Source organism: Carettochelys insculpta, chromosome 16 (genome assembly GCF_033958435.1).
Source record: "Carettochelys insculpta isolate YL-2023 chromosome 16, ASM3395843v1, whole genome shotgun sequence".
NCBI lineage: Eukaryota > Metazoa > Chordata > Testudines > Carettochelyidae > Carettochelys > Carettochelys insculpta.
In genome coordinates this window covers 5,104,037-5,127,289 of record NC_134152.1, presented here as the reverse complement: position 1 = coordinate 5,127,289, position 23,253 = coordinate 5,104,037, and the positions used below count along the sequence as shown (strand labels likewise).

The following is a 23,253-nucleotide window of genomic DNA, read 5'->3' as shown; positions in this document are numbered from 1 at the left end:
AGATAATGGATTTCAGGAGGGCAGATTTTGGTAAACTCAGAGAGCTGGTAGGTAAGGTCCCATGGGAAGCAAAACTGAGGGGAAAAACAGCTGAGGAGAGTTGGCAATTTTTCAAAGGGACATTATTAAGGGCCCAAAAGCAAGCTATCCCGCTGTGTAGGAAAGATAGAAAATATGGAAAAAGACCACCTTGGCTTAACCAGGAGATCTTGCATGATCTCAAAAGAAGAAAGGAATTGTATAAAAAATGGAAGCAGGAGAAATTACAGAGGATGAATACAGGCAAACAACACAAGAATGCAGGAGAAAGATTAGAAAGGCTAAGGCACAAAATGAGCTCAAACTATCTACAGGCATAAAGGGAAACAAGAAGGATTTTTATAAATATATTAGAAACAAGAGGAAGACCAGGGACACGGTAGGGCCATTGCTCAGTGAGGAGGGAGAAACAGTAGCAGGGAACTTGGAAATGGCAGAGATGCTTAATGACTTCTTTGTTTCGGTCTTCACTGAGAAGTCTGATGAAGGAATGCCCAAAATAGTGAATGCTAGTGGGAAAGGGGTAGGGTTAGAAGTTGAAATAAAAAAAGAACAAGTTAAAAATCACTTAGGAAAATTAGATGTCTGCAAGTCACCAGGGCCTGATGAAATGCACCCTAGAATACTCAAGGAGCTGATAGAGGCGGTATCTGAGCCTCTATCTATCATCTTTGGAAAGTCTTGGGAGATAGGAGAGATTCCAGAACACTGGAAAAGGGCAAATATAGCGCCCATCTATAAAAAGGGGAATAAGAATAACCCAGGAAGCTACAGGCCAGTCAGCTTAACTTCAGTGCCAGGAAAGATAATGGAGCAGGTAATTAAAGAAATCATCTGCAAGCACTTGGAAGGTGGCAAGGTAATAAGAAACAGCCAGCATGGGTTTGTAAAGAATAAATCTTGTCAAACTAATCTGATAGCTTTCTTTGATAGGATAACGAGCCTTGTGGATAGGGGAGAAGCGATAGATGTGGTATACCTAGACTTTAGTAAAGCATTTGATACGGTCTCTCATGATATTCTTATCAAAAAACTAGGCAAATACAATTTAGATGAGGCTACTATAAGGTGGGTGCGTAACTGGCTGGATGACTGTACCCAGCGAGTAGTTCTTAATGGTTCTCAATCCTGCTGCAAAAGTATAACAAGTGGGGTTCTGCAGGGGTCTGTGTTAGGACCGGTTCTGTTCAATGTCTTCATCAATGATTTAGATATTGGCATAGAAGGTACGCTTATTAAATTTGCAGATGATACCGAGTTGGGAGGGGTTGCAACTGCTTTGGAGGATAGGGTCATAAGTCAGAATGATCTGGATAAATTGGAGAAATGGTCTGAGGTAAACAGGATGAAGTTTAGTAAGGACAAATGCAAAGCTCTCTACTTGGGAAGCAACAATCAGTTTCACACATACAGAATGGGGAGAGACTGTCTAGGAACGACTACAGCAGAAAGGGATCTAGGGATTATAGTGGACCACAAGCTAAATATGAGTCAACAGTGTGATGCTGTTGCAAAAAAAGCAAACATGATTCTGGGATGCATTAACAGGTGTGTTGTGAACAAGACACGGAAGTCATTCTTCCGCTCTGCTCTGCTCTGGTTAGGCCTCAGCTGGAGTATTGTGTCCTGTTCTGGGCACCGCAGTTCAAAAACGATGTGGAGAAACTAGAGAGGGTCCAGAAAAGAGCGACAAGAATGATTAAAGGTCTAGAGAATGTGACCTGTGAAAAAAGGTTGAAAGAATTGGGCTTGTTTAGTTTGGAAAAGAGAAGATTGAGGGGAGACATGATAGCGGTTTTCAGGTATCTAAAAGAGAGTCATAAGGAGAAGGGAGAAAACTTGTTCTTCGTGGCCTTTGAGGATAGAACAAGAGGCAACGGGCTTAAACTGCAGCAAGGGAGGTTTAGGTTGGACATTAGGAAAAAGTTCCCAACTGTCAGGGCGGTCAAACAGTGGAATAAATTGCCAAGGGAGGTTGTGGAATCTCCATCACTGGAGGTATTTAAGAACAGGTTAGATAGATGTCTATCAGGGATGGTTTAGATAGTACTTGGTCCTGCCATTGGGGCAGGGGGCTGGACTCGATGGCCTCTCGACATCCCCTCCAGTCCTAGTGTTCTATGATTCTATGAAAAGCTGTTGCAAGTAGGAATTTCTTGATAGGAAATGAGCTGACATTCTGGAATGTCATTCTGTTTGTCAATGCTACATGAAATCAGTTTATTTTTCATATGGAACCCTCCATTTCACCTATATGTTTTGTTCAGTTATTTTCTAATTAGTAGCATTATGTGTTCTCAGGGACTGATGTCATGGTCCGATGCCTCAAACTAGTGAAGGAATTCCGAAAGAAAATGGATGATTATCATGACGACGACGAAGAAGAGATTATCACCAAAGCTGTCCAGCCTGTAGATATTGTTTATGAGAGGGACATGCTTACACAGGCTTATGAGCTAAGTAGGTAATGTAATCAGATTCTGTGTGTGTATTCAGTTTATATGTTACCTGCATGAAGATGAACTGACTGTTTTCTTATTGGCATAATTTTGAAATTGTCATTTACTTTGTACATTAGATCTTCATGCATATCTGTAAATGGGGAAAATGCTTCCTTTCTCCTACTCTTTGTCTTATATATTCAGAGCAGGGATTTTCATTTATAGTGTGTAACAGTACCTAGTGTGTTGGGATAGCCTCCTGTGCCAATATTGTTTGTGTCTGTGGACTGCTAGGGTATAAAACTGAGATCTTGGGCTTCTTTATGACCTCTTAATATCTCAGTTGAAAGGCCTCTGTGTGCTTTATTCAAAATGCCAGTTTGTCATTGGCGTTAAATATTTTAAAAAAACCAAGCCAAGAGTTTTATTTGCTTACTAAAAATCTCTTCCCTCCAACAGCTCAACTTTTGTTCTCTTGGGCCCTTTCTATACTAGAAAATAGTTTGTTTAAAAATGAGGTTAAATCCGTACTGTTTTAAAAAATACGTGTTGGCTAATCTTTTTAAATATCATGTTTTTCTAGTTTAGTTGGGCTTTGCCTCTTTGTTGTCACTTACATCACTTTAACAATCTCAGTCCAAGTCTAAGCAAGATTTGGACTAATCATAGGCAGAAAAATGTTAGGACTTTGCTGTATCCATCATAGAAAGAATGAGCAGGTGCCCAGAGTTAACTGATGGTGCTGAAAGTAGCAAGCTGCCTCCAATTGCCATCACCTTCTTTATAGGTTTTTTATATTTTCAAAGTGAAAAAGTGGGATGGGGCTGGGGTATAGCAGTTGAGCGTGGCTCAGAATAAGAGAGGTTAGCTGGTAAGAAAATGGGCTGCTCTCTCCATTTTCCCATCCTTTCCCCTTTCAGAGTGAAAACAAACACTTTGGCTGTGTTTACACTAGCCCCAAACTTTGAAATAGCTATGCAAATGGCCATTTCGAAGTTTACTAATGAAGTGCTGAAATACATATTCAGCGCCTCATTAGCATGCGGGCGGCCGCAGCACTTCAAAATTGACGCGGCTCGCCGCCGCGTGGCTCATTTAGACGGGGCGTCTTTTCGAAAGGACCCCGCCTACTTCGAAGTTCCTTTATTCCTGTGAGCAGATGGGATTAAGGGGACTTCGAAGTAGGCGGGGTCCTTTCGAAAAGGAGCCCCGTCGGGATGAGCTGCGCGGTGGCGAGCCACGTCAATTTCGAAGCACCACGGCCGCCCGCATGCGAATGAAGCGCTGAATATGCATTTCAGCGCTTCATTAGTAAACTTCGAAATGGCCATTTGCATGGCCATTTCGAAGTTTGGAGCTAGTGTAGACACGGCCACTAATTCACAAATACAATGTCATATAATTTTTTTAGATATTCTGGTTCCATTATACAATACCTTGTCCTAGGTGTACATCAGTGCCGGTGATTTATAGTCACAAGTGTTGAGCAGACATTCTGATTTATGTTTGAAAATTTTAGTTTTTAAGACAATGATGTTCCAGCTGACAGCATTTATTCAGGATAGATCTGATAGCTTCTGCAGCTCAGTTTTAATCTGAGGTGACTCCTCTAAATTTAAGTTTCAACTTTTTTCCACCTCCCTAAAATAGTTGAAAGCAGAGGAACCAAAGGCATTTCTCAGGCGGAAATTCGATCGGCAATGAATGTGGGGAAGCTAGAAGCCCGGATGCTTTGTCGTCTTCTAGAGAGATATAAAGTTGTCAAGGTAAGATCTTGTGGATCAAAATGAGATTAAATAAGGGGTGCAGTTGTCATTGGAATATGGTAACTATGGAAATAAATTATAACTTACTGGTCACTTTGCTTCAAAGAAGAGACCAGAAGGGATTTGAAAATGGATGGTGGGGGGAAAAAAGAGAACGCTTAAAGATTGCCTGTTCAGTTTAGAGGGGAGACAGCTAGGGATAGCATGTGCAATATGAATGACAGTGTTTGAAAAATTAATTCAGCATTACCTTGCCCAAGGACCAAAGTGCAGATTTCTATGATGTTTAGGTGCTGTGCACAGCGTTGCCACACATGAGTAATTTGGAAGCTGCCTTTTTATTTTCTGAAATGGATTTAGGTGCTGTAGAGCCTAAATTCCATGAAGGGTGGGGATTTAGACTTTGAATTGTCTAAATTCCTTTTGAAAATGAGATTTAGGCTTCTTAATAAGTTAGGCATTGCACTACTCAGTGCAGCCATGACCATCAAATATCTAGGCTACTAAAGCCTGCTTGCCAAGCTGCAAACACAAATTACCAACCTATCCCCCTCCTTGCCCACTCCCTGGTTAGTTGCCCCAATACTCAATTTCACCCATACATGATAGGAGACAGAAAATTCTGTCTGTTTGCAAGTGGCACTGGCATACTCAAATGGGAGAGTGGGAAAGAATAATGGGAAGTGAGTTTGACCCCAAGTCCCTTGTAGCTGACGTCAGTGTACGTCCCAAAATGCACAGTAGAAAAGTCCCAGAAGATGTAGAACCCAGAAGTGAAGCAAAGTACCACGTGATACCCATAATGGTGCTCAGTTCCCATGTAGACACAATAACATGGATTGGATCAGAAAACATTTGAGAGTGTGTACACAGTCAGTGCACAGTAAACCCTCTGACACAGAGAAAACTTTACCAGCTTCTGCTGAGGGATCTTGTCAGAAGGCCTTTGGAAATGTACTTAAATTGTTGATTGGCTCTCCTTTGGCTGAATGTGACATTAAAGTTAAGAAAATTCTAGTAGAGTAGTGATACGTTATTTTCCTTTGAGGAAGCTGTACTAGTTAAACCCTGTCATACCTTGATCTTCCAGTTTTTTTCTTATTCTAGTTTTAATTATCAGTTTAACCAACTTACCATAAAAGGCTCACTGGACAATAATGGCCTTGGATCATCCATAGAGCGTTTTCTTTAGGATAAATACATTTGTTATACTCCAACCCTTCAGGGCAGCAATTTTAGTAAGATTGTATATACTTGGCTATGTCTACACTAGCCCCAAACTTCGAAATGGCCATGCAAATGGCCATTTTGAAGTTTACTAATGAAGCGCTGAAATACATATTCAGCGCCTCATTAGCATGCAGGCGGCCATGGCACTTCGAAATTGACGTGGCTTGCCACCGCACGGCTCGTCCAGACGGGGCTCCTTTTTGAAAGGACCCCGCCTGCTTCGAAGTCCCCTTATTCCCATCTGCTCTTAGGAATAAGGGGACTTCGAAGTAGGCGGGGTCCTTTCGAAAAGGAGCCCCGTTTAGATGAGCCACGCGGCGGCGAGCCGCGTCAATTTCGAAGTGCTGCGGCCGCCCGCATGCTAATGAGGCGCTGAATATGTATTTCAGCGCTTCATTAGTAAACTTCGAAATGGCCATTTCGAAGTTTGGGGATAGTGTAGACACGGCCCTTGTGTCCAAGAGATTAGTTGGATTTTAAAAAAACTTACAAAGCCTGGGAATGTTTGGAGTTACTTTTTAATAAGATTTTAAAAGAGCAAGAAACATACTTTAGGACGTAAGCTAACCTTTCATTGATTGGGGTAAAGCAGAGGTATGAAGAAATTCCTTGCATGTTTGTTCTGAGCTTTTCTACACCTGGAGTATCTGGTTCTGGCCTCTGTCAGAGCAGATAATGGAGTAGATAGACCCTCGGTCTGATCTGCTCTAAAGGTCTCATGTTCTGGAGATTTCTCAGAGAATTATGATTCTACAAGAGTGTGCATGACACTGATTAAGAAACAAATACATTGGTTTTGTTTAGGGGTGTGTCGTATAGAATAAGAGAAAATATATTGTGGTCTGATCATTCTCTATACAGGATATGGAATTTTTGCGTAAATGGAACGTGTCTGTTTTCCGTGAGCTACAAGTACGGCTGGCCTAGTTGTTTTAGAGTAGAGATAAAAGTTTTGGGGGGTGGAGAGAGGAGGAGTTTAGAATGTGGGTGATCAGAGGACAAAGATAGTGGAGGGGAAAAAATGGAAAAAAATGCCAAAATAATGACTTTCAGTCCTCTTAGGGATTTATGGAAGATGAAGGTCGGCAACGAACAACAAAGTATATTTCCCACGTTTTTGCAGAAGAGAGTGATTTGAACCGTCAGTTTAAGAGGGAGAAGGCCCGGAGTGAACAGTTAGCGACCGTTAGCTTGGCTCTAGTGCATGAAGACTCCCTGCCTGACGAAGAACTGTCCCCTGTGGAAGATGACGCTTTCCTCTCCGAGTCAGATAATGAGGAAGAAACGAAAGACAACAAAAAACGAGAAAAAGGCGTGAAGGCTAATTCAGATTCACTGTTGAAATTGAGCTTCCGAGATGGCACCCATCAATCTATACCAGCTAAAGGTAGGAAAGGCTTCTCTGGGGACTGTGGCTTTCTCAAGTAGGTCTCCTTTGAAGAAAACAGAGAGCTCACCAGACTTTTTTTAAGGCTTTTGCAGCATCTCCTGAATCCTATTTGTGGCTGTTCTTTTCTCCAAAACTGACTACATTGTTGAGGGGAAGGGGTGACAGATTTCTTCCTTCCCCCCCATCCCTTCATCTGAATAGTTGGAACATCTTCCTTGCCCTAAGGCTACTAGACTCAGGAAACTGGAGGGGTGTAGGGCATAGGTGCTTCTTCCCAGTTCTCTACGCATTCCACACCGTTTCTCCAGTGAGCTATGGGAGTTGCCTGACCCCTGCCATAGATCTGTGGAGGGGCTGCGGAGATGTATGATGGGAACTCCTGATCTTTTCATGCTCCAGAGGAGGTTCCAGTCAAGCAAGACAGTCTTTGAGGCAAGAGACCAACTCCCTCCCTTTTCCCACCCCTATTTGTTCAGGCAGCAGCTGTTGACCAAGCTAATCCTGTTCTCTGCTCTCAGGTGGGAATCTGCCTGGGGAATCTTTTACCTCCAGTTGGGGATAGGGAAAAATGAGCATGACTTGGAGGCTGTAAATGTCCAAAATTCATTAAAATTCTTAATTTTTAAGACTGAACTAAACTGTTTCCTCTCCCTGTGCCTCCCTGTTTCCTGCAATGGCCTTACTGGATACAAGATGCTTGTAGAGTGTAGCAGGAGATACTTTAACCTGTCTGCAAGCCTGGGCTAGATCCCCATCATCTAGGGCAGCGGTGGGGAACCCTCAGCCCACGCTCTGGATCTGGACCCTGAGGCTTGGGGCTGCCCTCCATGGTATATGGCCCATGGCGGGATAAAGGGCGTGGAGCCCCAAGCCCTGTGGACCGGATCTGGTAAGCTGTGATCATATTGGCTGCGCTGGAGTTGGGGGCCAGGGGAGGAGGAAGCAGCTCCGGGCACCAGTGCCAGTTGCTGCCGTTCCCCTAGCCCGCGGGGTGCTGCAGCAGCTTGGGCTGCCTGCCCAGAGGCTTCCTAGTGCTTCTGTGATTGGCTGGAATTCCAGCCAATTAGAGCTGCTGAGGGTAGTGCCTGGGAGTAGGTAGGGAGGGAGAGCAGACCCACGTGCATTGTAGTTGCTGCGAATGTAAGTGCACTCCTATTATGCAGACTCTGTACCTCCAGATAGTTCCTACTCCAGCCCTCTTCCTCCCAGACCCCTCACCTCCCTGACCCCTCCCTTCCAGACTCTTCACCCCAAACCCTGCAACACCCTTCCTCTCATCTAGACACACATCCCCACCCTGCTCCTGCACCCCTGCCCGCCCAGATCCCTGACCCCACCCCTATCCTACACTCCCCTGGGAGTGATGGGGGAGCTATGGCAGGTAAGCGCCCCTCTTCACGCAGATACTCCACCCCCAGCTCACTCTTACACCCCACTCTGGCAGAGATCAGCCATACCAGCCCACTCTTGGACCTTCCCTCCTGTCTAGACACCCCAAATTCCCAGCCTGCTCGTGCACCCTTCCTGCTGCCCAGACACCATAGCTCTGACCCTCATACAGTTGGGGACCACATCACTGAGGTGTGGGGTTTTGTTTTGTTTTTTGCTTCTCACTTCTGTGGCCCCCACCCCTGACCTAGGGCCATGGTGTCGAACCAGTTTTGCAGCAGTAGCCGCTATAGTGAACTAGCTGCATTATTATGAAAATATATTTACTGTTCCAACCAACTAGCCACACTGAACCAGCCGTACAGCCACATGTGGTTATTGGCTAACATGTTGGACACCACAGATCTAGAGAATGGCTGAGCCATGGGGAAAATATGTAGGAACAAGACATCGAAGTGGCCAGCTGAACTGGACATCTCTGTGTTCTTAAATTAGGCTACAGATTCCAAGCCACAAAGACCTTTGTGAAGAAGCCACCTTCCCCCCACCTTCTTGAAGATCCTGATGAGCTCCCTGATGGCTTTGCAGAGGAGGATTCTTCTTTGGACACCCTGAAGCAGGAACCTAGTCTCTCTGTAGACGCTCATTCCATACATGAAGATGGGGATATAGCTGTGATTGAAGAGGTCAGGCATGAAGACCACAAAGTAAGTTCCTGTGGCTTGGTACTTGCTGTCTTCTTAGTACAGCTGCTTGATATGCAAAAATCTCTGCAACACTGGGCAGGTGACCCTGGGACTAACAATTTTCTATTTGTCATAGCAAAACCTCCAGTTGCAATCCCTTTTTCCCCTCAGTTCTTTTGTTCCTTTGCTTCCCTGTTTCCCTTCATACATTCAGCCTGTCCACTGTAAAGATTATCAGCAGCCTAGTTAGGCAATGGAATGAGAGGCTGAAACTGCACTCATAGGAACTTCTGTCATGGTCAGTCTTTTAGCTTTGGGAATTTAGGAAGGGCTACTCCTTGCTCGTGCACAATGCAGATCTTCTCCTTCAGTAGCTGTGCATCCATCACCATTTGTTTGAAACACCCAGACAAACATAGCCAAATAACATAGGGGTAAAACGAAGTGAGACTTGTAGAGCAAGCTAGCATATGAAAGACCTAAACTCATCCTGTATTTGGAGTGGGAGAGATCTGGGTTGTGGTGCTGACAGTTCAGGATGCAAAAGCTAACGATGATGCATTATTTGGGCCTGGTTATTATGGTGTGGTGGAAGATAGCCCAGACATATAGAGCACAAGCTTCAAACAGGGAACACTGATTTCAGTTCTCTGCTCCCCCACTGTGTGACCTTGGACAGGTCACTCGGTCTGTGTTGAAGTTCCCAGCCACAAAATGAGAATAAATAGTATTGCCCTGCTTCACCAGGCTGCTGAGAAGAGCACATGAAAGCTGAGATACGCTCAGGTATTGTGGTGATAGGGGGACCGACAGAAACTTTGAGTTTTACTCAGACTGGATTTCCTCTCTCCATGCTCTTCTCTAGAAGAACTCTGAGCAAAAGAAGGAAAAGCGGTCCAGAACCACTGCAGTGGAGAGATCTCATGAAACATACCGGCTCCTGAAGCGTCGAAATCTCATAGTTGAAGCTGTCCGAAATGTCCGCTTAATCGAAAGCTTGTTCACGTAAGTCATGGTCTGAAAGCTGTTTGCTTGTTTATTGGGAGCCTGAAACATTGTCGCTGCTTTGAAATGTCTGTACTCTTCCTTACATGGTGGTTGATCCTGGTTTCCTGGTGGCATCATGTTCCATACTGTAGGGGAATGCAGATAGATATTCACAGTTTCAGAGTAACTGCACCTTTTGACCCACCACTGTGTTCTGCTCAAGGAATGCCCTCACAGCATCTGGTCTACCTCCTTCCTGCAGCCCTTTATTCTTCACTGTACTTATCCCAGCAGATCTGACAGACAACCAATCCCAGAACTTTACTTTGTTTGAAGACTATTAGCTGTATATGCCAGCCTCTGAGTAACAAGAGAGCTCTGTCAAAGCAGAATGCATTTCTTTTAGGATAAGTCTTGACACAATAAACATACAAAACACTGAAAGGTCTAAATGCACCTATAAGTTTGCTTGAATGATGGTCCCTGTGTGTATTCTGCATCTGGGTGTGGCTAGACATCAGGCACTTGAGCCCAGAAGTGTTTCCTAGCAGTGTCCATTTACCCACACATGCATAGTGTGTCTCCTCATGCTCCCAGCTGAAGGCACAAAAGATGATGTTGGTTGATGAGTGACTTATTTTGCCTAGTTGTCAATAGTTTGTACATAGTTCTTCTTGGTGTTTAGATTGGTTTTAGTATAATTAGTTTAGTTCTTCTCTCTCCCAGTCAGGGACTGCATTGTGCTCCCTTCTTCCCCCTGCCCCCAGCAGCGCAGACTATGACCTGAATTCTGGGCTTCAAAAATTGTTTTTCTGTCATCAATCCTTCCTGTGAGCATCAGCGGTGCCTCTGCTGCTTGTGTCAGGCACACATTGCAGCTCATTGCACCATCTGCAGATGCTTTTACCCCCAGGCCCAGCAAGCCCACAAGCTCTGCCTTCATAAATAGCTGATGAAAGAGACCCAGAGTTGGAGGGCTGCTGTAGGGGGGAATTGGCTTAGGAGACCCCACACCCACAGCAACTCTCCAAGCATAGATGAGCTAAGGCCCCATTAAGATGCATGATGCAATTTGGAGCCTTGAGTGATTGTTTCTGGGTTAGCAGGTGCAGCCACAGATCATTGCAATGGTGCGCCCTTCCTTCACATTTTCAAGGTATTCTACACAGCCACAAGCATTAAACTTACCTTTTTCTTAATGGAAGCTTAGATCCTGGAAAACAGGATTGCAGCCTCAGAAGAAGAGGTTGGTTGTTCACATGGCACAACCTAGCCTAAGTCAAGTGTCGATTTAGTCGCTGGCTTAAGACTAAAAAAAGTCTTTCCTACAATGACATCTGGCACATACGACACTGCAATTGCTGTAGCTTAGGTTCTGTTTCAAAACACTTCGCTATTTGTTTGCAGGCAGTGACAGATGGAGCTTTCAAATGTGGGTTGAGCAGCCTGCAGCAGATTTGATATGAGGTTAAAAACAGAATTAATTGTGGTCACAAATTCTCTATAGATTTTACAGTTTTAAGCAGCATGGAAATGGCACTGATGCTAGGAAGTGTAAGATCCCGTTTCACATTTTAGGCTTCAGAAAATGATTATGGATCAGGAGAAGCAAGAAGGTGTTTCTACCAAATGCTGTAAGAAGTCCATCATTCGACTGGTACACAAGCTTTCTCAAGAAGGGCTCCTTAGATTCTACCGCACAACGGTCATTCAAGATGGCATTAGCAAAAAGGTAACTTCTTGTTCTGAGTCAGTGCTGCTGGTAATCATGGCAGCAAAAATGGCTTCAGATACTGCATATTTTCACGCTCTTCTTGGCTGTTTTTCAATGTAGAGCTAAATGACGTAAGATGAACAGATTTCAGCGTATTATATTAAGCTTTCTCCAAAGCACCCACCCATCAGGCTTGTCTTGTCAAAAAACTTTGTTTCATTAGTGATACTCCAAACAAGGTACCCAAAGACTAGACTCAGCAAGCTGAGACTCCTCCTGATTAGTGCTTGGAGGTTCTCTGTGTCACTTCTCTGGTAACTGCCTGGTTGCTCCCTCTTGGTATAGTTCAAAAACAAGGAGTCGTCCTGTGGCACCTTATAGACTAACAGATATTTTGGAGCGTAAGCTTTCATGGGTGGACAAAGACCTGCTTTGTCACATGCCTTTGCCCACAAAAGCTTATGCTCCAAAATATGTTAGTCTATAAGGTGCCACAGGACTTCCTGTTGTTTTTGAAGATATAGACTAATTCGGCCACCCCTCTGATACTTGGTATAGTTCAGACCATTTCCTTTTTTTGAGACCTCTTTTGAAAAGTAAGAGTATGTGAAAACATAGTAAGTTAGCCTTCGGGACTGAACTTCATCCAGAATTTTGTGTGTGCTTAAAGTTTAAGCAAAACCTCTGCATCTCTTCTTGAGATTTGGGTGGTGAGAGCCAATGCCTTAATTTGAAATAATTACTGAAACTTTATTCATACAACTCAAACTGGTGCCTGCATGTAAACAGTCCTCAGTAAGGAGTGTGTAAGCAACAAGGGGAGAAGATTACTCTTTGATAATAATTCACTGAAAATTTCCTGCTGTGCACGCACAGTTGACAGTTTTTGAATTCTGAATGCCTGACCTGAGAAAAGGTCATCCAGGTGCACTCCTTTTAATAAGAATTTGTCGGTCTTGAGGACTTGTGAAGTGTTTTATAGAATTTTCAGCTTGTTACTAGCATTGAAACCCAGATGGGGCTGTTGTGACCATCTGCTGTGACCTGTATTGTGCACACCAGAGGCCTTTCATAAAATAGTTCTTAGAATGGAGCTTTTAGGAAGAACATCCAATCTTGATTTTAAAAATTGTCAGTGATGGACAATTCACCAGGACCCTCTTGGTTAAGTGTTCCAATGGTTATTTCCTCCCACTGTTAAAAATTTACATGCTCCTCTGCCTTAAATGTGCCCCCCGCTTGCTTATGTTCCCCTATATATAGTTAAAAATTTTTTAAATTATATAGGTTTCAGTAATTGAGGCAGCTTTAATTACTTTTTCTGTCTTTTTCCCCTTAAAAACGTAGGAAACAGTCCTGCATGTATATGTGGTATGGGCTGCACCTCCCTTCTCTGGTCTTCTCTCTCCCTCTGGGAAATAAAAGCTCATGGGCTCAGATTGGAGGGTAGTTCTTCTCTTCCTTTTATGTAATTGGCTCCTTGTGCCTGGGTTAAATCCGGCTCCTACTGAAGTACAGGGGGATTTTGGCATTAACATCAGCTGGGCAAAGATTTTAGCCTTGCCTCGGCTGATTTTACTGGCTGCTCTTTACAGTGAAAAGTCCAGACAAGGCATTGGGAAACAACTGCATCATGTGACCGGCTGTGCAATCATGGGCCATGAACAGGTAATCTGAAAATCACAGCTTGGGATCCCTTTAATGTAAAACACAAAAACTGTGCAGGGCATCAGATAATACTACTTTTGTATGGTGATTAACTTGCAAATCAGTGTAAATAAATCTCCTTGGTCCACTGCTGTTTTTACTTTGTACAGGTAGAATTTGTAGTTCACCCTTCAGTGAATCCTAATGACCCCCTGGTAAAAAGTGCCATTGAGCAAGTGCGTTTCCGGATCTCCAACTCAAGCACAGCAAACAGGCAAGTTCTGAGTGCTGCCTACAATTCTGTGATTCCGGTATTTGCATTCTGAGATTCTTGTAATTCTCATCCTGTCTGTTTGTTGCCTTAGGTGTGCCATCTTATTAGCCATAACAAATGCGTGGGGCAATTCTGAGTTGCATCTTGGAGTCTTGTTTTATGATTATTATATCTCTGTTTTCCTGTGGTGCCCCTGGGTTGGGATAGCTGAGTCACTCACAAACAGTGATGAATTTTTTGACGTATTTGCTTTACTTTGTTTGGAGAAGCTGAGACATAGAAATTTAAGAGACTTGCTGAAGATCTCATGGGAAGAGTGATGGGGCCAAATACAGAGCACAGATCTCTTTAATCCCAAGCTGTAACTCAGACTGACCTTGTAAGCCTGGCAGCTCTGATTTTTAAGCATGTCTGTCTGGTTTCAGTGTCACTTGCTTTAGCAAGTGTTAAGGACAGGTCTCAGTTAAGGATCTTGTGTCTAAAAGGGTAGCTTATTTTAAAGAGGCATGTCACATCCACTTTGTTTCCTGTTCAAACCTACAAATGGGTCATGACAGGTACAGGTCACTAGCTTAGTGGTTTTCTATAGCCTATTGTTTCACCATAGATAGCGTCCGTCTGATCGCGTTTGTACATTCAGAAAACCTAAGCCAAGGGGATATGCATACACGCACACACATGCCCTTCAAGGGTTTGTACCGTCATGAAATACCTGATGCTTCCTGACAAGTGCTCCCTTTAGCTTTTTCCACCCCGAGTGGAATGACTTTCCTTATGTGACTCAGGTGACGTGAGACACATCACCTTCATACTGGTGCACGTAACAAAACTCATGGGGTGAGGGTGGAGCCAAGGGGCTCTGAGTGGGGGGCACTCAGGCCTGGGGCATAGGGCTGGGGTGCAGAAGTGTGAGGGCTCTGACTGGGGATGTGGGCTTTAGTGTGGGGCTAGGGTTGAGGGGCTCAGGGCTGGGACAGAAGATTGGGGGTTTGTGGTGCAGGATTGGGGCTCCAGGTTTGGGGAGGGTCGCTGGGCTGGGATTTGGGGTACAGGAGGGGGTACAGGCTCTGGGCTGGTGGTGTGGGATATGGACTGGGGCCATGTGGGCTTTGGGGTGCAGGAGGATGTTCAGAGCTGAGGGGGAAAAGAGGCTCAAGGTGGGACAGTGGATTGGGGCTCTGGCTTACCTGGGCAGCTTCCAGCTAGGGCCAATGAGGCAAGGCTTCTCACTGCCAGCTGTGGCAACTTCAGGGCTTGGGGAGAGTTATCTCTCCTGTGTGGGGCATAATGGGAAGTCGTTCAGCGTAGGGGGACCTATGCTCCTGGCAGATTCAGAACTAGTAGGGAAAGGACATTTCCCCTGACTTCTTCCCCCCATCATCCAGGGTCCGTTTCCTTCACATACATGACACTAGAAGGGGGGCCTTGCCTGCTAGCTTCAGTGACACACCACTATGCAGGGGCTTCAGATGCCCCTCACCATGATTCGTTACCCAACCACCAACTAAAACAATGAGAAGTCCTGCGGCACCTTATAGACTTACATATATTTAGAATATTTAGAAAGTATCTGTTAGCCTGTAAGGTGCCCCAGGACTTCTCATTGTTTTTGTGGATACAGACTGGCACGACTACCTCTCTGATACCTGCAACCACCAGCTGAAGCTGGAGGTGTGTTCAACAGGTTTCCTCCTCAACCCTTCCTACCCTCTGCTGAATCCTGTTGCTGCCTTCCCATTCAAGAGAGACGTTCCATTTAGATGGCAGGCTCACTCTTGTCCTTGGAGGAGTCATACTTCACAGTCGTATTCATTCTTCACTTACAGCTGTTGTTTTGTGTGTTGTAGGAGACCATTACTATCTTCCGGGGAATCACAGCCTTTGGGCAGGGGCACCTCACTGCATCACTCTCCCCTTATGAAGCTTCTAGCTGATGCTCCTTGTGTTTTGAAGTGACCTTCCTCTTGCAGCGGTGATAAGGGGTTGTCTTGGTGACTTTGGTAAACTGTTCTGTGCAGACTACTCAGTTGTCCTTCTGTTCTTGGCAAATAGAGCCACATCCTTCATCTGGCTCTTTGCTCATGAGAGCAAACTTGCTTTCCAAAATAATGATTTTAAAGGAGGGGTGATACTCTTGAGTTTTGTATGAAGATTTTCTTGCAGATCACCGACTGTCACCTTGGCTGATGATTCTTTGCAGAATTAATTATAGTAGTTTGACTTTACCAATCTGCCGATATTATTGTGTGATTTTTATATAGGATTAAAGCTCCGCAGACACCAACATCTCAGGAGCTTTTAGAGGAAGATAGTCTGGGGCAAGAGTCTTCTGTATCAGGGGAAATGCAAGGAACCTCTCCTAATGGTGAAAATAATGGCCAGGCAAGGAAAACGGATGAGAAAATGGGCATAATGCAGATAAAAAATTATCACCCTGTTACAGGTAAAACTAACTTCTACTCATCTGTCAAATAATTGAGACAACTAAAGAAACGTTTCCATTTCTCAGATATATTTGTGAGAGGTCCCACACTTCAGATTTGTGCCCCAGAGTGCAACCCCAGTGGTAGCTTCTGAAGTTCATTGTGCCAAAACCATTGTCAATGAAATGTAGTTGCCCCTAGTGCTCCAGTAGTTCCTAGGGATAAGACTACAATTGGGAAAATGTTCCCATAGGTGGCTATTCCCAGCTTATCATCAGCAACTAAAGGACCCCTCGACATCCATAACCACCAGCAGGGATGTTAATACTGTAACTCAGTTGGTCACTTTAGTATACTGTAAACTCTTTTTATCCGGCATCCACAGGACTGGGAGGTTGCCGGATAATCAAATATTCTGGATAATATAGAGTAGATCAAGTTGCGTGGGAGAGCAGAGGAACCTGCTGGCTGCACCCAGAGGCAGCCCAGAGGGACGGAGGGTGGCGCTCAGCGGGCTTGCCCCCCGCCCTTCCCCGAGCGGCAGTGCGTGCTGTTGTGCTCTGTACACAAACCCCAGCCCTGAGGCCACTTCTCCTATGCTCAGTGGACACCGGGTGGGCCAGCATCAGGGCAGGGGTTTATGTACAGAACAGAAGAGCAGCACACTGCGCCTTGGGGGTCAGCCCCCTCAGCACTGCTCTGTGTCCCCCCATGCTGCATGTGAGTGCAGCCAGCAGGCTCCTTTGCACTCTCCATGCTTTCGCCTGGTGTCCGCTGACCAGAGCTACTGGGGTGTGAGTTATGAGTGTGCCAGTTACTCAAATACTAATTAAACAAGAATTTACTGTAATTGGGGACCTACCAAATCAGGGTCCATTTCGGTCAATTTCACAGTCATGGGATTTTTTTAAATTGTAAATTTCATTATTTCAGGTATTTAAATTGAAAATTGTATGATGTTGTAACTGTAGGGGTCCTGACCCAAAAAGGAGCTGTGTGGGGGGTCACAAAGTTGTTATTGTAATTATTATAATTCTTATAGCAATGCAGTATTGCTCCCCTTACTTCTGCAGAGAAGCTGTGCTGTCAGAACTGGGCAGCTGGAAAGCAGTGGCTGCTGGCCAAGAATCCAGCTCTGAAAGCAGATCTATCACCAGCAGCAATGCAGAAATAAGGATGGCATTCTGTTTTGCTGGCTGCAGAGGTGGACCATTAGTCAGCAGCTGCCACTCTCTGACCACCCAGCTCTGAGAGAAGCAATACAGAAGTAAGGGTAAAATGGGTACGTTACTGCCATCCTTACATCTGTGCTTCTTCTGGCACCTTCAGAGCTGGGCACACTGCCCGCATTAAAACCACCATTCTCCAGTTGCCCAGCTCTGAAAGTAGCTCAGAAGTAAGGGTGATGATAATACTTTGACCCTCCTCAAAGAGCCTTGTAATTCCCCTGCAACTCTCCAGTCTTTTAGCTTCCCTTACCAATTGAAACTCAGGACCTCCGATTTCAGAAATACTAGTCTCACCCATGACATCTGTCTAGTATAGGATGAAAACACACAAAAGGCCAGGTTTCTTGGGAAGACGCCAGATTTCTTGGTCCATGTCATGTTTTGCATGGCTGTGAATTTGGTAAGGCCTAAACTATAATATACGTTTTTGTTTTTGTTTTTTTCCTTATAACCTTTGCTATGCAGGCATAGCATCTTAGAGTACTGTGAGCTTCTGTGTGCCAATAAAGTCATACAGAAAAATATGCATTACAGTATGCTGAAGCAAGACTGTAATGAAGTAGAATTGTTCTAGGGAGTGCTGGCAACAACTCTTAAAATTAGGATTGTCAAACACTTTACAGAAATATTTATTGAACATTTCTTCCTTTTCTGCATCGTTATTAACAATTTTGCCATCTCCATCTAGCAATAAGCCCATACCATTAGGATTTCTTTTGGTCCTGATATACTTCAGAAATTCTCCTTATTGTCCTTGGCCCTGCCAGCTAGGAATTCTTCCCTGATGTCTTTTAGCTTCCCATATCAATTTTCTGCAGTTCATAACTTTTGATATATATTGATCGCTGTCATCTGTTGCTTTCTAGTGTTCAATGTTTTTTATTTCTAATTTTTCCTTTGATTCCCCTCTTTACTAGAATGGATAGAGTTCTCCTTATTTGTGATTGTAGCTTTTTGGTCATCTGATAAACTCCTCATAAATAACCTCCAACTTTCATGTACCTTTGTGTGACTAAATTATTCCTCTCAATCAGTTTATCTTGTAATTTTCCTCATTTTTAGGGACTTAGTCATTTTGTCTTTTTGATCTTTTTTTCTCCAATTCAGAGATTCATCTTCTTTTCTCCACAGTTCCGGGACTTGGCCGATCCCTTGGCTTTCTTCCCAAAATGCCTCGTTTAAGAATGGTCCACATTTTCCTCTGGTACCTTATCTATGGACATCCTTTAAATAAGCAGCAAAAGAGAGCACGTTGTGATAGTGAGAAAAGAGGTAGCGCGCAGGGACTGGATGCACATGCTGCTGTATCTCAAACCAGTCCAGGTGCATCAAGAGATGATGAGGCTTCACCAGAAACTACATGCAAAGGGCATCGTGAAGTCCCTGCACGTGAGTCTGAAGTGGATCTGGCCAATAACACAGGTAAGAATTGGCTCCTCATCAGACCAGGACTGTCTCAACTCTGGGGAGCTCTTGGGACAGTGGGTAAGGGGGAAATCCTCACCACTTTTAATGCCAGCTACTCACTGAGCATGCTCTAAAATGCTATTTCAGTTGCTTGTAGCACCACATCCTCAAGGTTTTTACTAAGGCATTGATCCTCGGTGAGAGATTGGTACTGCCATGTTTTAGAATATCAGACCAGCTATGGATGCGGTAGCTATGGTTATAATGTGGGACACATATTGCAGATGGAGAACAGGTACTTTCAAAACTTGAAAGAAACAAACGGAGCAGAATTTTCCCAAAATTGGTCCCTGGCGGGAAGCAATTGTATTTTAGAAAGCTGGCAACCTTTGGCAACTGGTTTGGAAATGCAAATAATCACTCCTGCTTGCTACTATTCTCTTTACTGTTTCAGTAAGGTTTCATAGGTGTACATGGTACTTTTCACAGAGTAGAGAAACAGCCTGCATCCATAGGACCTTGTAGTTTGAATTTCTTTCTTTAGTGGGCAATTGTACATGTTTAAAAAAAAAAAAAAACATGAGGGAAGAAGCAGGAATTGACTTTGCTCAGATACCCACCATGGCCCTCCAGAATGGGAGTCTGTATGACCATTGAAAAAGGCTGAACCAGGAATAGAGAAGATTCTTTCTATGCCACCCCCCAGGCTTGTTTGAAAAGCAGAACTATAGATCTGTCTAACTGTCTCCATCCAGAGACTGTAGAGGTGGTGAGCTGCGAGGCCTCTCGTTCTGTGCCGGGGAGAAGAGCACATGTTTGGGGCTCCCAGTAGTGCACTCTGAATCTTGAGCAAGCAGTCCCCTCCCAAAAGCAGCCTCAAAAGTGGAGTTTCACTTTCAGGGATCCTGAACCGGCTCGCAAATGAGTGGTGTCACTTGCTCACTCCCAATCCCAACTGCAAAGGTCAGAAATTAAAAAAAAAAAAATAACAATGTCGCCATATGGCCTTGAGGAAAAGCTGCAGAGGGACCAGTCAGGGGCTCTTGGAGAACCCAACTACAATTATTTAACTAGACTTTCTCTATACCGTGTGCTAATTTTCTGGTATTTTTCCAAACCCCTTTTCTCCCTCTTCCTTACAATCTCTTCATCTCAGTTTCACTTCTTACCTTCCCCCTTAACCTCTTCTCCTGTGGCCTGTCTCCCTCACTCGCTTCCCTTTGGTATCATCTCTACCTTAGTTTATCCTTTCCAAACTAACCCTAACCACCACCAACCCCAAATCATTCACATGACTTTTGCTGCCATCACATTGATCATACAGCTCATGTGTTGTCTTTTTTCCCCTATCCTGTGTCTCTCTATACTTATTTTATAAACTCTAGGGGGGAGGATGTCTGCTGCTGCTTATGTATCGTGCCTAGTACTAAAGGTAATTGCTTTGCATAATAATCTGCAACCTTACCTGGAAAAATCTGGAACATTACCCTGGGTGCTGGTGTGTAGAAAGAGTAGTTTCTCTCTATTCCAGCCTCCCTTGAGGAGCCACCTCAGAGATGACAGGGACTCCTTACCTGGGTTTGTGTCCTGTGATTTTGGGAATACACTAGGTAAATGATTTGCAGGGTTGCAGGAGAAAAGTGTGAGCAGGAGGTGGCAAGGTAGGGAGCAGTGGTAGCAGACTAGGCTGGTGAGAGTTGTAAGTGCCCAAAATGCAATCCAACAGTAAAGGACCTCAGTTTTTTTAATCTCAGAATGGCTGTCTGGTTGCAGAACATCTCAGTTCTTCTCTGTTGTGGTAAGTCAGCTCAAATCCAGTTCAGCCATATGAGACCCTTCAGATGGCTCTGAAATGCAGAGTATCTGATGGGGATAGTAATGGTTGTTCTGCTGCCTTATGCAGTGCAAATTTGTTTTCTGAAATTGTTCATTAGCCAGCAGCTCAAGGGCTATTGTGAATACCCCAAGGGTGAGATTGGGGGTACGAGGTGACTTAGATCTGAGACTCTGGACTGGCTCGTTGAGTGTTGGCCATAAACCAGCACTTCACCACCTGAGTTTAGGAAGATTTTCCTAACTGTAGATTATTCCATAATTGCCCAAGGCAGGGATTAGTGCACCTCTCTCTGAAGCTTTTGATTCTGGGTACTTGCAGGACCAGGATACTAGGCTAGGTGAACTGCTGTTTTAAGTCTGTGTTGCTGTTCCTAAGTATGTTTAGAACATGTTGGCCTGGTTTCAGATTTCTCCTAGTTCACTGGTTCTCAGGTAGGACTAATAATTTTATTCCTTTTGTGAGTCTAAACCAGCCTCCTTTCTTTAGTGTACGTGGATGATGCTTCGTGGATGCGCTACGTCCCTCCTCTTCCAGTGCACAGAGAATTTGGATATGGCTGGGCTCTCGTTAGTGACATTCTTCTTTGCCTACCTCTCTCTGTCTTTGTCCAGATAGTGCAAGTCAGCTACAAGGTATTGGTCTTCCATTTTGCAATTCATACTCAGTTTAATGCAATCTCTGAGGTTATTAACAGTAGTTTACAAAGCAGCAGGCCTTTAAGACTATGTGATCAGTTTCAGTTGGTAGTACGTAGAAATTTAACTCCAGAGTTTGCCAGTTTTCTTCTGGAAGAAGATAATCACACCATTATGAGCAACATGGTAGAGCTGTTAATTCTTAGGACATTAATTTGCATGTAATCTATTGAAGACTTCATCAAACCCTGCTTTTATCTAGTAAACTGAATTAATGTGACTCTAATTAGCTGCTCTGCACGCACCAGTAATTCAGAGTCCAAGACCAAAAGGAACCGTTTCGATTATATAGCCTGAGTTCCTGTATAACACATTCCAGAGAACTTCCCCAGAATAATTCCTGAAATAGGGATGTAAAATCCTATTTAAACAGTTAACTCATTAAAGGATACATTTAACCAGTCAACCATTAAATGGCTGGGTGGGAGGGGCTAGGGAGACTGCTCCAGCCTGGCTGGCTGGACTGGGGGGCCATGGCTTGGGGCTGCTCCCACATGGCTTGGAGCATCCATGCCCACAATGCTGCTGCAGGTGAAGTGTACTCCAGCACAGCCAAAATAGCCCCCGTCCACAGTGTCCTGGCTTGGGAGTGCCACTGGTGGGGATGCTCCAGCTGGGCTGGAGAAGCCCTTGTCTGCAGCAGGGGGGCCATTCCAGCCAGGCTAAGCTGGAGCAGCCTCCCCAGCAGCCCGCCCACCCCCATGCCGCCACAGATGAAGACTACTCCAGCCATGCTGGAGCACTCCACCCATCTGCATCAGCCCTGCAGGGATGGAGCAACCTCTTGCCCATACCAGGCAAGGGAGCTGCTCCAGTCCCTACCAGTTAACTGTAACCAGTAAGCCCCCTCCATTTAGGATGAGACGTACCTGTTAACTGGTTACTCATTAACATCCCTATCTTGAGAAATATAATCTATATTTACAAATTGTCAGTAAAGAACAAGCTGTGTCCGCCATGTGTAGTTTGTTCCATGGTTAATTGCTCTCACTGTGGAAAATGTGTGCCTAATTTTCATTCTGAATTTGTCTAGTTTCAACATCCAACCCATACTGGACCTTGTGACTTCACTGGCTAGATTGCAGAGCCCACTGTTAAATATTTGTTCCTATGTGTAAGCTGTCAGCAAAGTCATCACCTTTTCTTTCTCAAGTTAAATAGATTGAGCTCACTGAATCTATCACTATATGGAAGTGTTTCTAGCCCTGTAATAGTTTTTCTCTGAACCCTCTCCAATTTATCAAGCTCCTTGGTACTGATGTTTGTTGTATTAAAAAAATATCTGAAGGCAGTCATCGCACTTGAGCGCAACACCTTTGAAAACTAGCTAATCTCCAGTCAATGTTCTGATGAAATGTCAATCAGTTCTGAAATTTTAATAAACTTGCTGTAAATGTTTTTTTAGGTGGATGGTCTTGAAGATTTTTTAAACAATCCTATTAAAAAAAACACACTGATCAGATTTCTTCCGAGGTCAGTCCGGCAGCAGCTTCTTTATAAGAGGCAAGTAACTGTGGCGGCAGGTTGTGTCCATCCAAATGGTTGTCGGAATGAAGTGAGGGTGTCGATTGTTCTTCCAAAGACTCCACTGGACAAACTCTGTCCAGAAGAATTTTGTGATCTAAAAATGAAAAAAGGGCAAAGGGTGGGTGAGGAAGAAGAAAGCAACATTTGGGAGAAGTGACTGGTGTCTGGGAAAGTTGTCCACATTGTCAAAGAACAAGCAAGATTTTCAAATCATCAAGCCTGTGGAGGGTTGAGGGGAGCCTTGCAACAGGTGCTGTTTGAATTTGTTCTAGTCTCATTCAGAATATAACATGGCTCAGGGCTCATGGCAAGTAAAAGAGCTCTGACTTGGGTTTTGGCAGCAGGTGGCCTGGCCACGTGTCTTTTTAGGACCAAGCACAGTGTGGGCTTATGGGACAAACAAGACTATTTACAGATCGTTGACTTGATCACTGAGCCATCTGGATTACAGAGCATCAATGATAGCCCTCATTAGAAAATTTAGAATTATAAATAGATCCATGCTTCATATTCCTAGTATCACTCACAAGAATGATACATGCACAAAAATAGGATATACAGATTCAATAGAT

The 23,253-nt window shown here is 44.3% G+C and overlaps 1 protein-coding gene across 4 annotated transcripts in view; it reads left to right on the top strand.

The window, feature by feature from the left end:
• The window catches only part of GTF3C1 (general transcription factor IIIC subunit 1), a 79,089-nt gene that overhangs the window by 10,739 nt on the left and 45,097 nt on the right, over window positions 1-23,253 (top strand). For 3 of the 4 annotated variants that reach the window (XR_012647733.1, XM_075010737.1, XM_075010736.1), the window contains exons 7-17: window positions 2,341-2,499; window positions 4,131-4,246; window positions 6,539-6,863; window positions 8,751-8,962; window positions 9,807-9,946; window positions 11,507-11,660; window positions 13,460-13,563; window positions 15,825-16,006; window positions 18,347-18,637; window positions 20,946-21,091; window positions 22,560-22,657. Coding sequence is in view for 3 of the 4 variants with exons in the window: in XM_075010737.1 (XP_074866838.1) it covers window positions 2,341-2,499; window positions 4,131-4,246; window positions 6,539-6,863; window positions 8,751-8,962; window positions 9,807-9,946; window positions 11,507-11,660; window positions 13,460-13,563; window positions 15,825-16,006; window positions 18,347-18,637; window positions 20,946-21,091; window positions 22,560-22,657 (1,927 nt within the window). In the remaining variant the exon portion in view is untranslated. Of the gene's footprint in view, window positions 1-2,340; window positions 2,504-4,130; window positions 4,247-6,538; window positions 6,864-8,750; window positions 8,963-9,806; window positions 9,947-11,506; window positions 11,661-13,459; window positions 13,564-15,824; window positions 16,007-18,346; window positions 18,638-20,945; window positions 21,092-22,559; window positions 22,658-23,253 lie in introns of those variants that run through there. The other variant, XM_075010738.1, reaches the window with a different exon arrangement.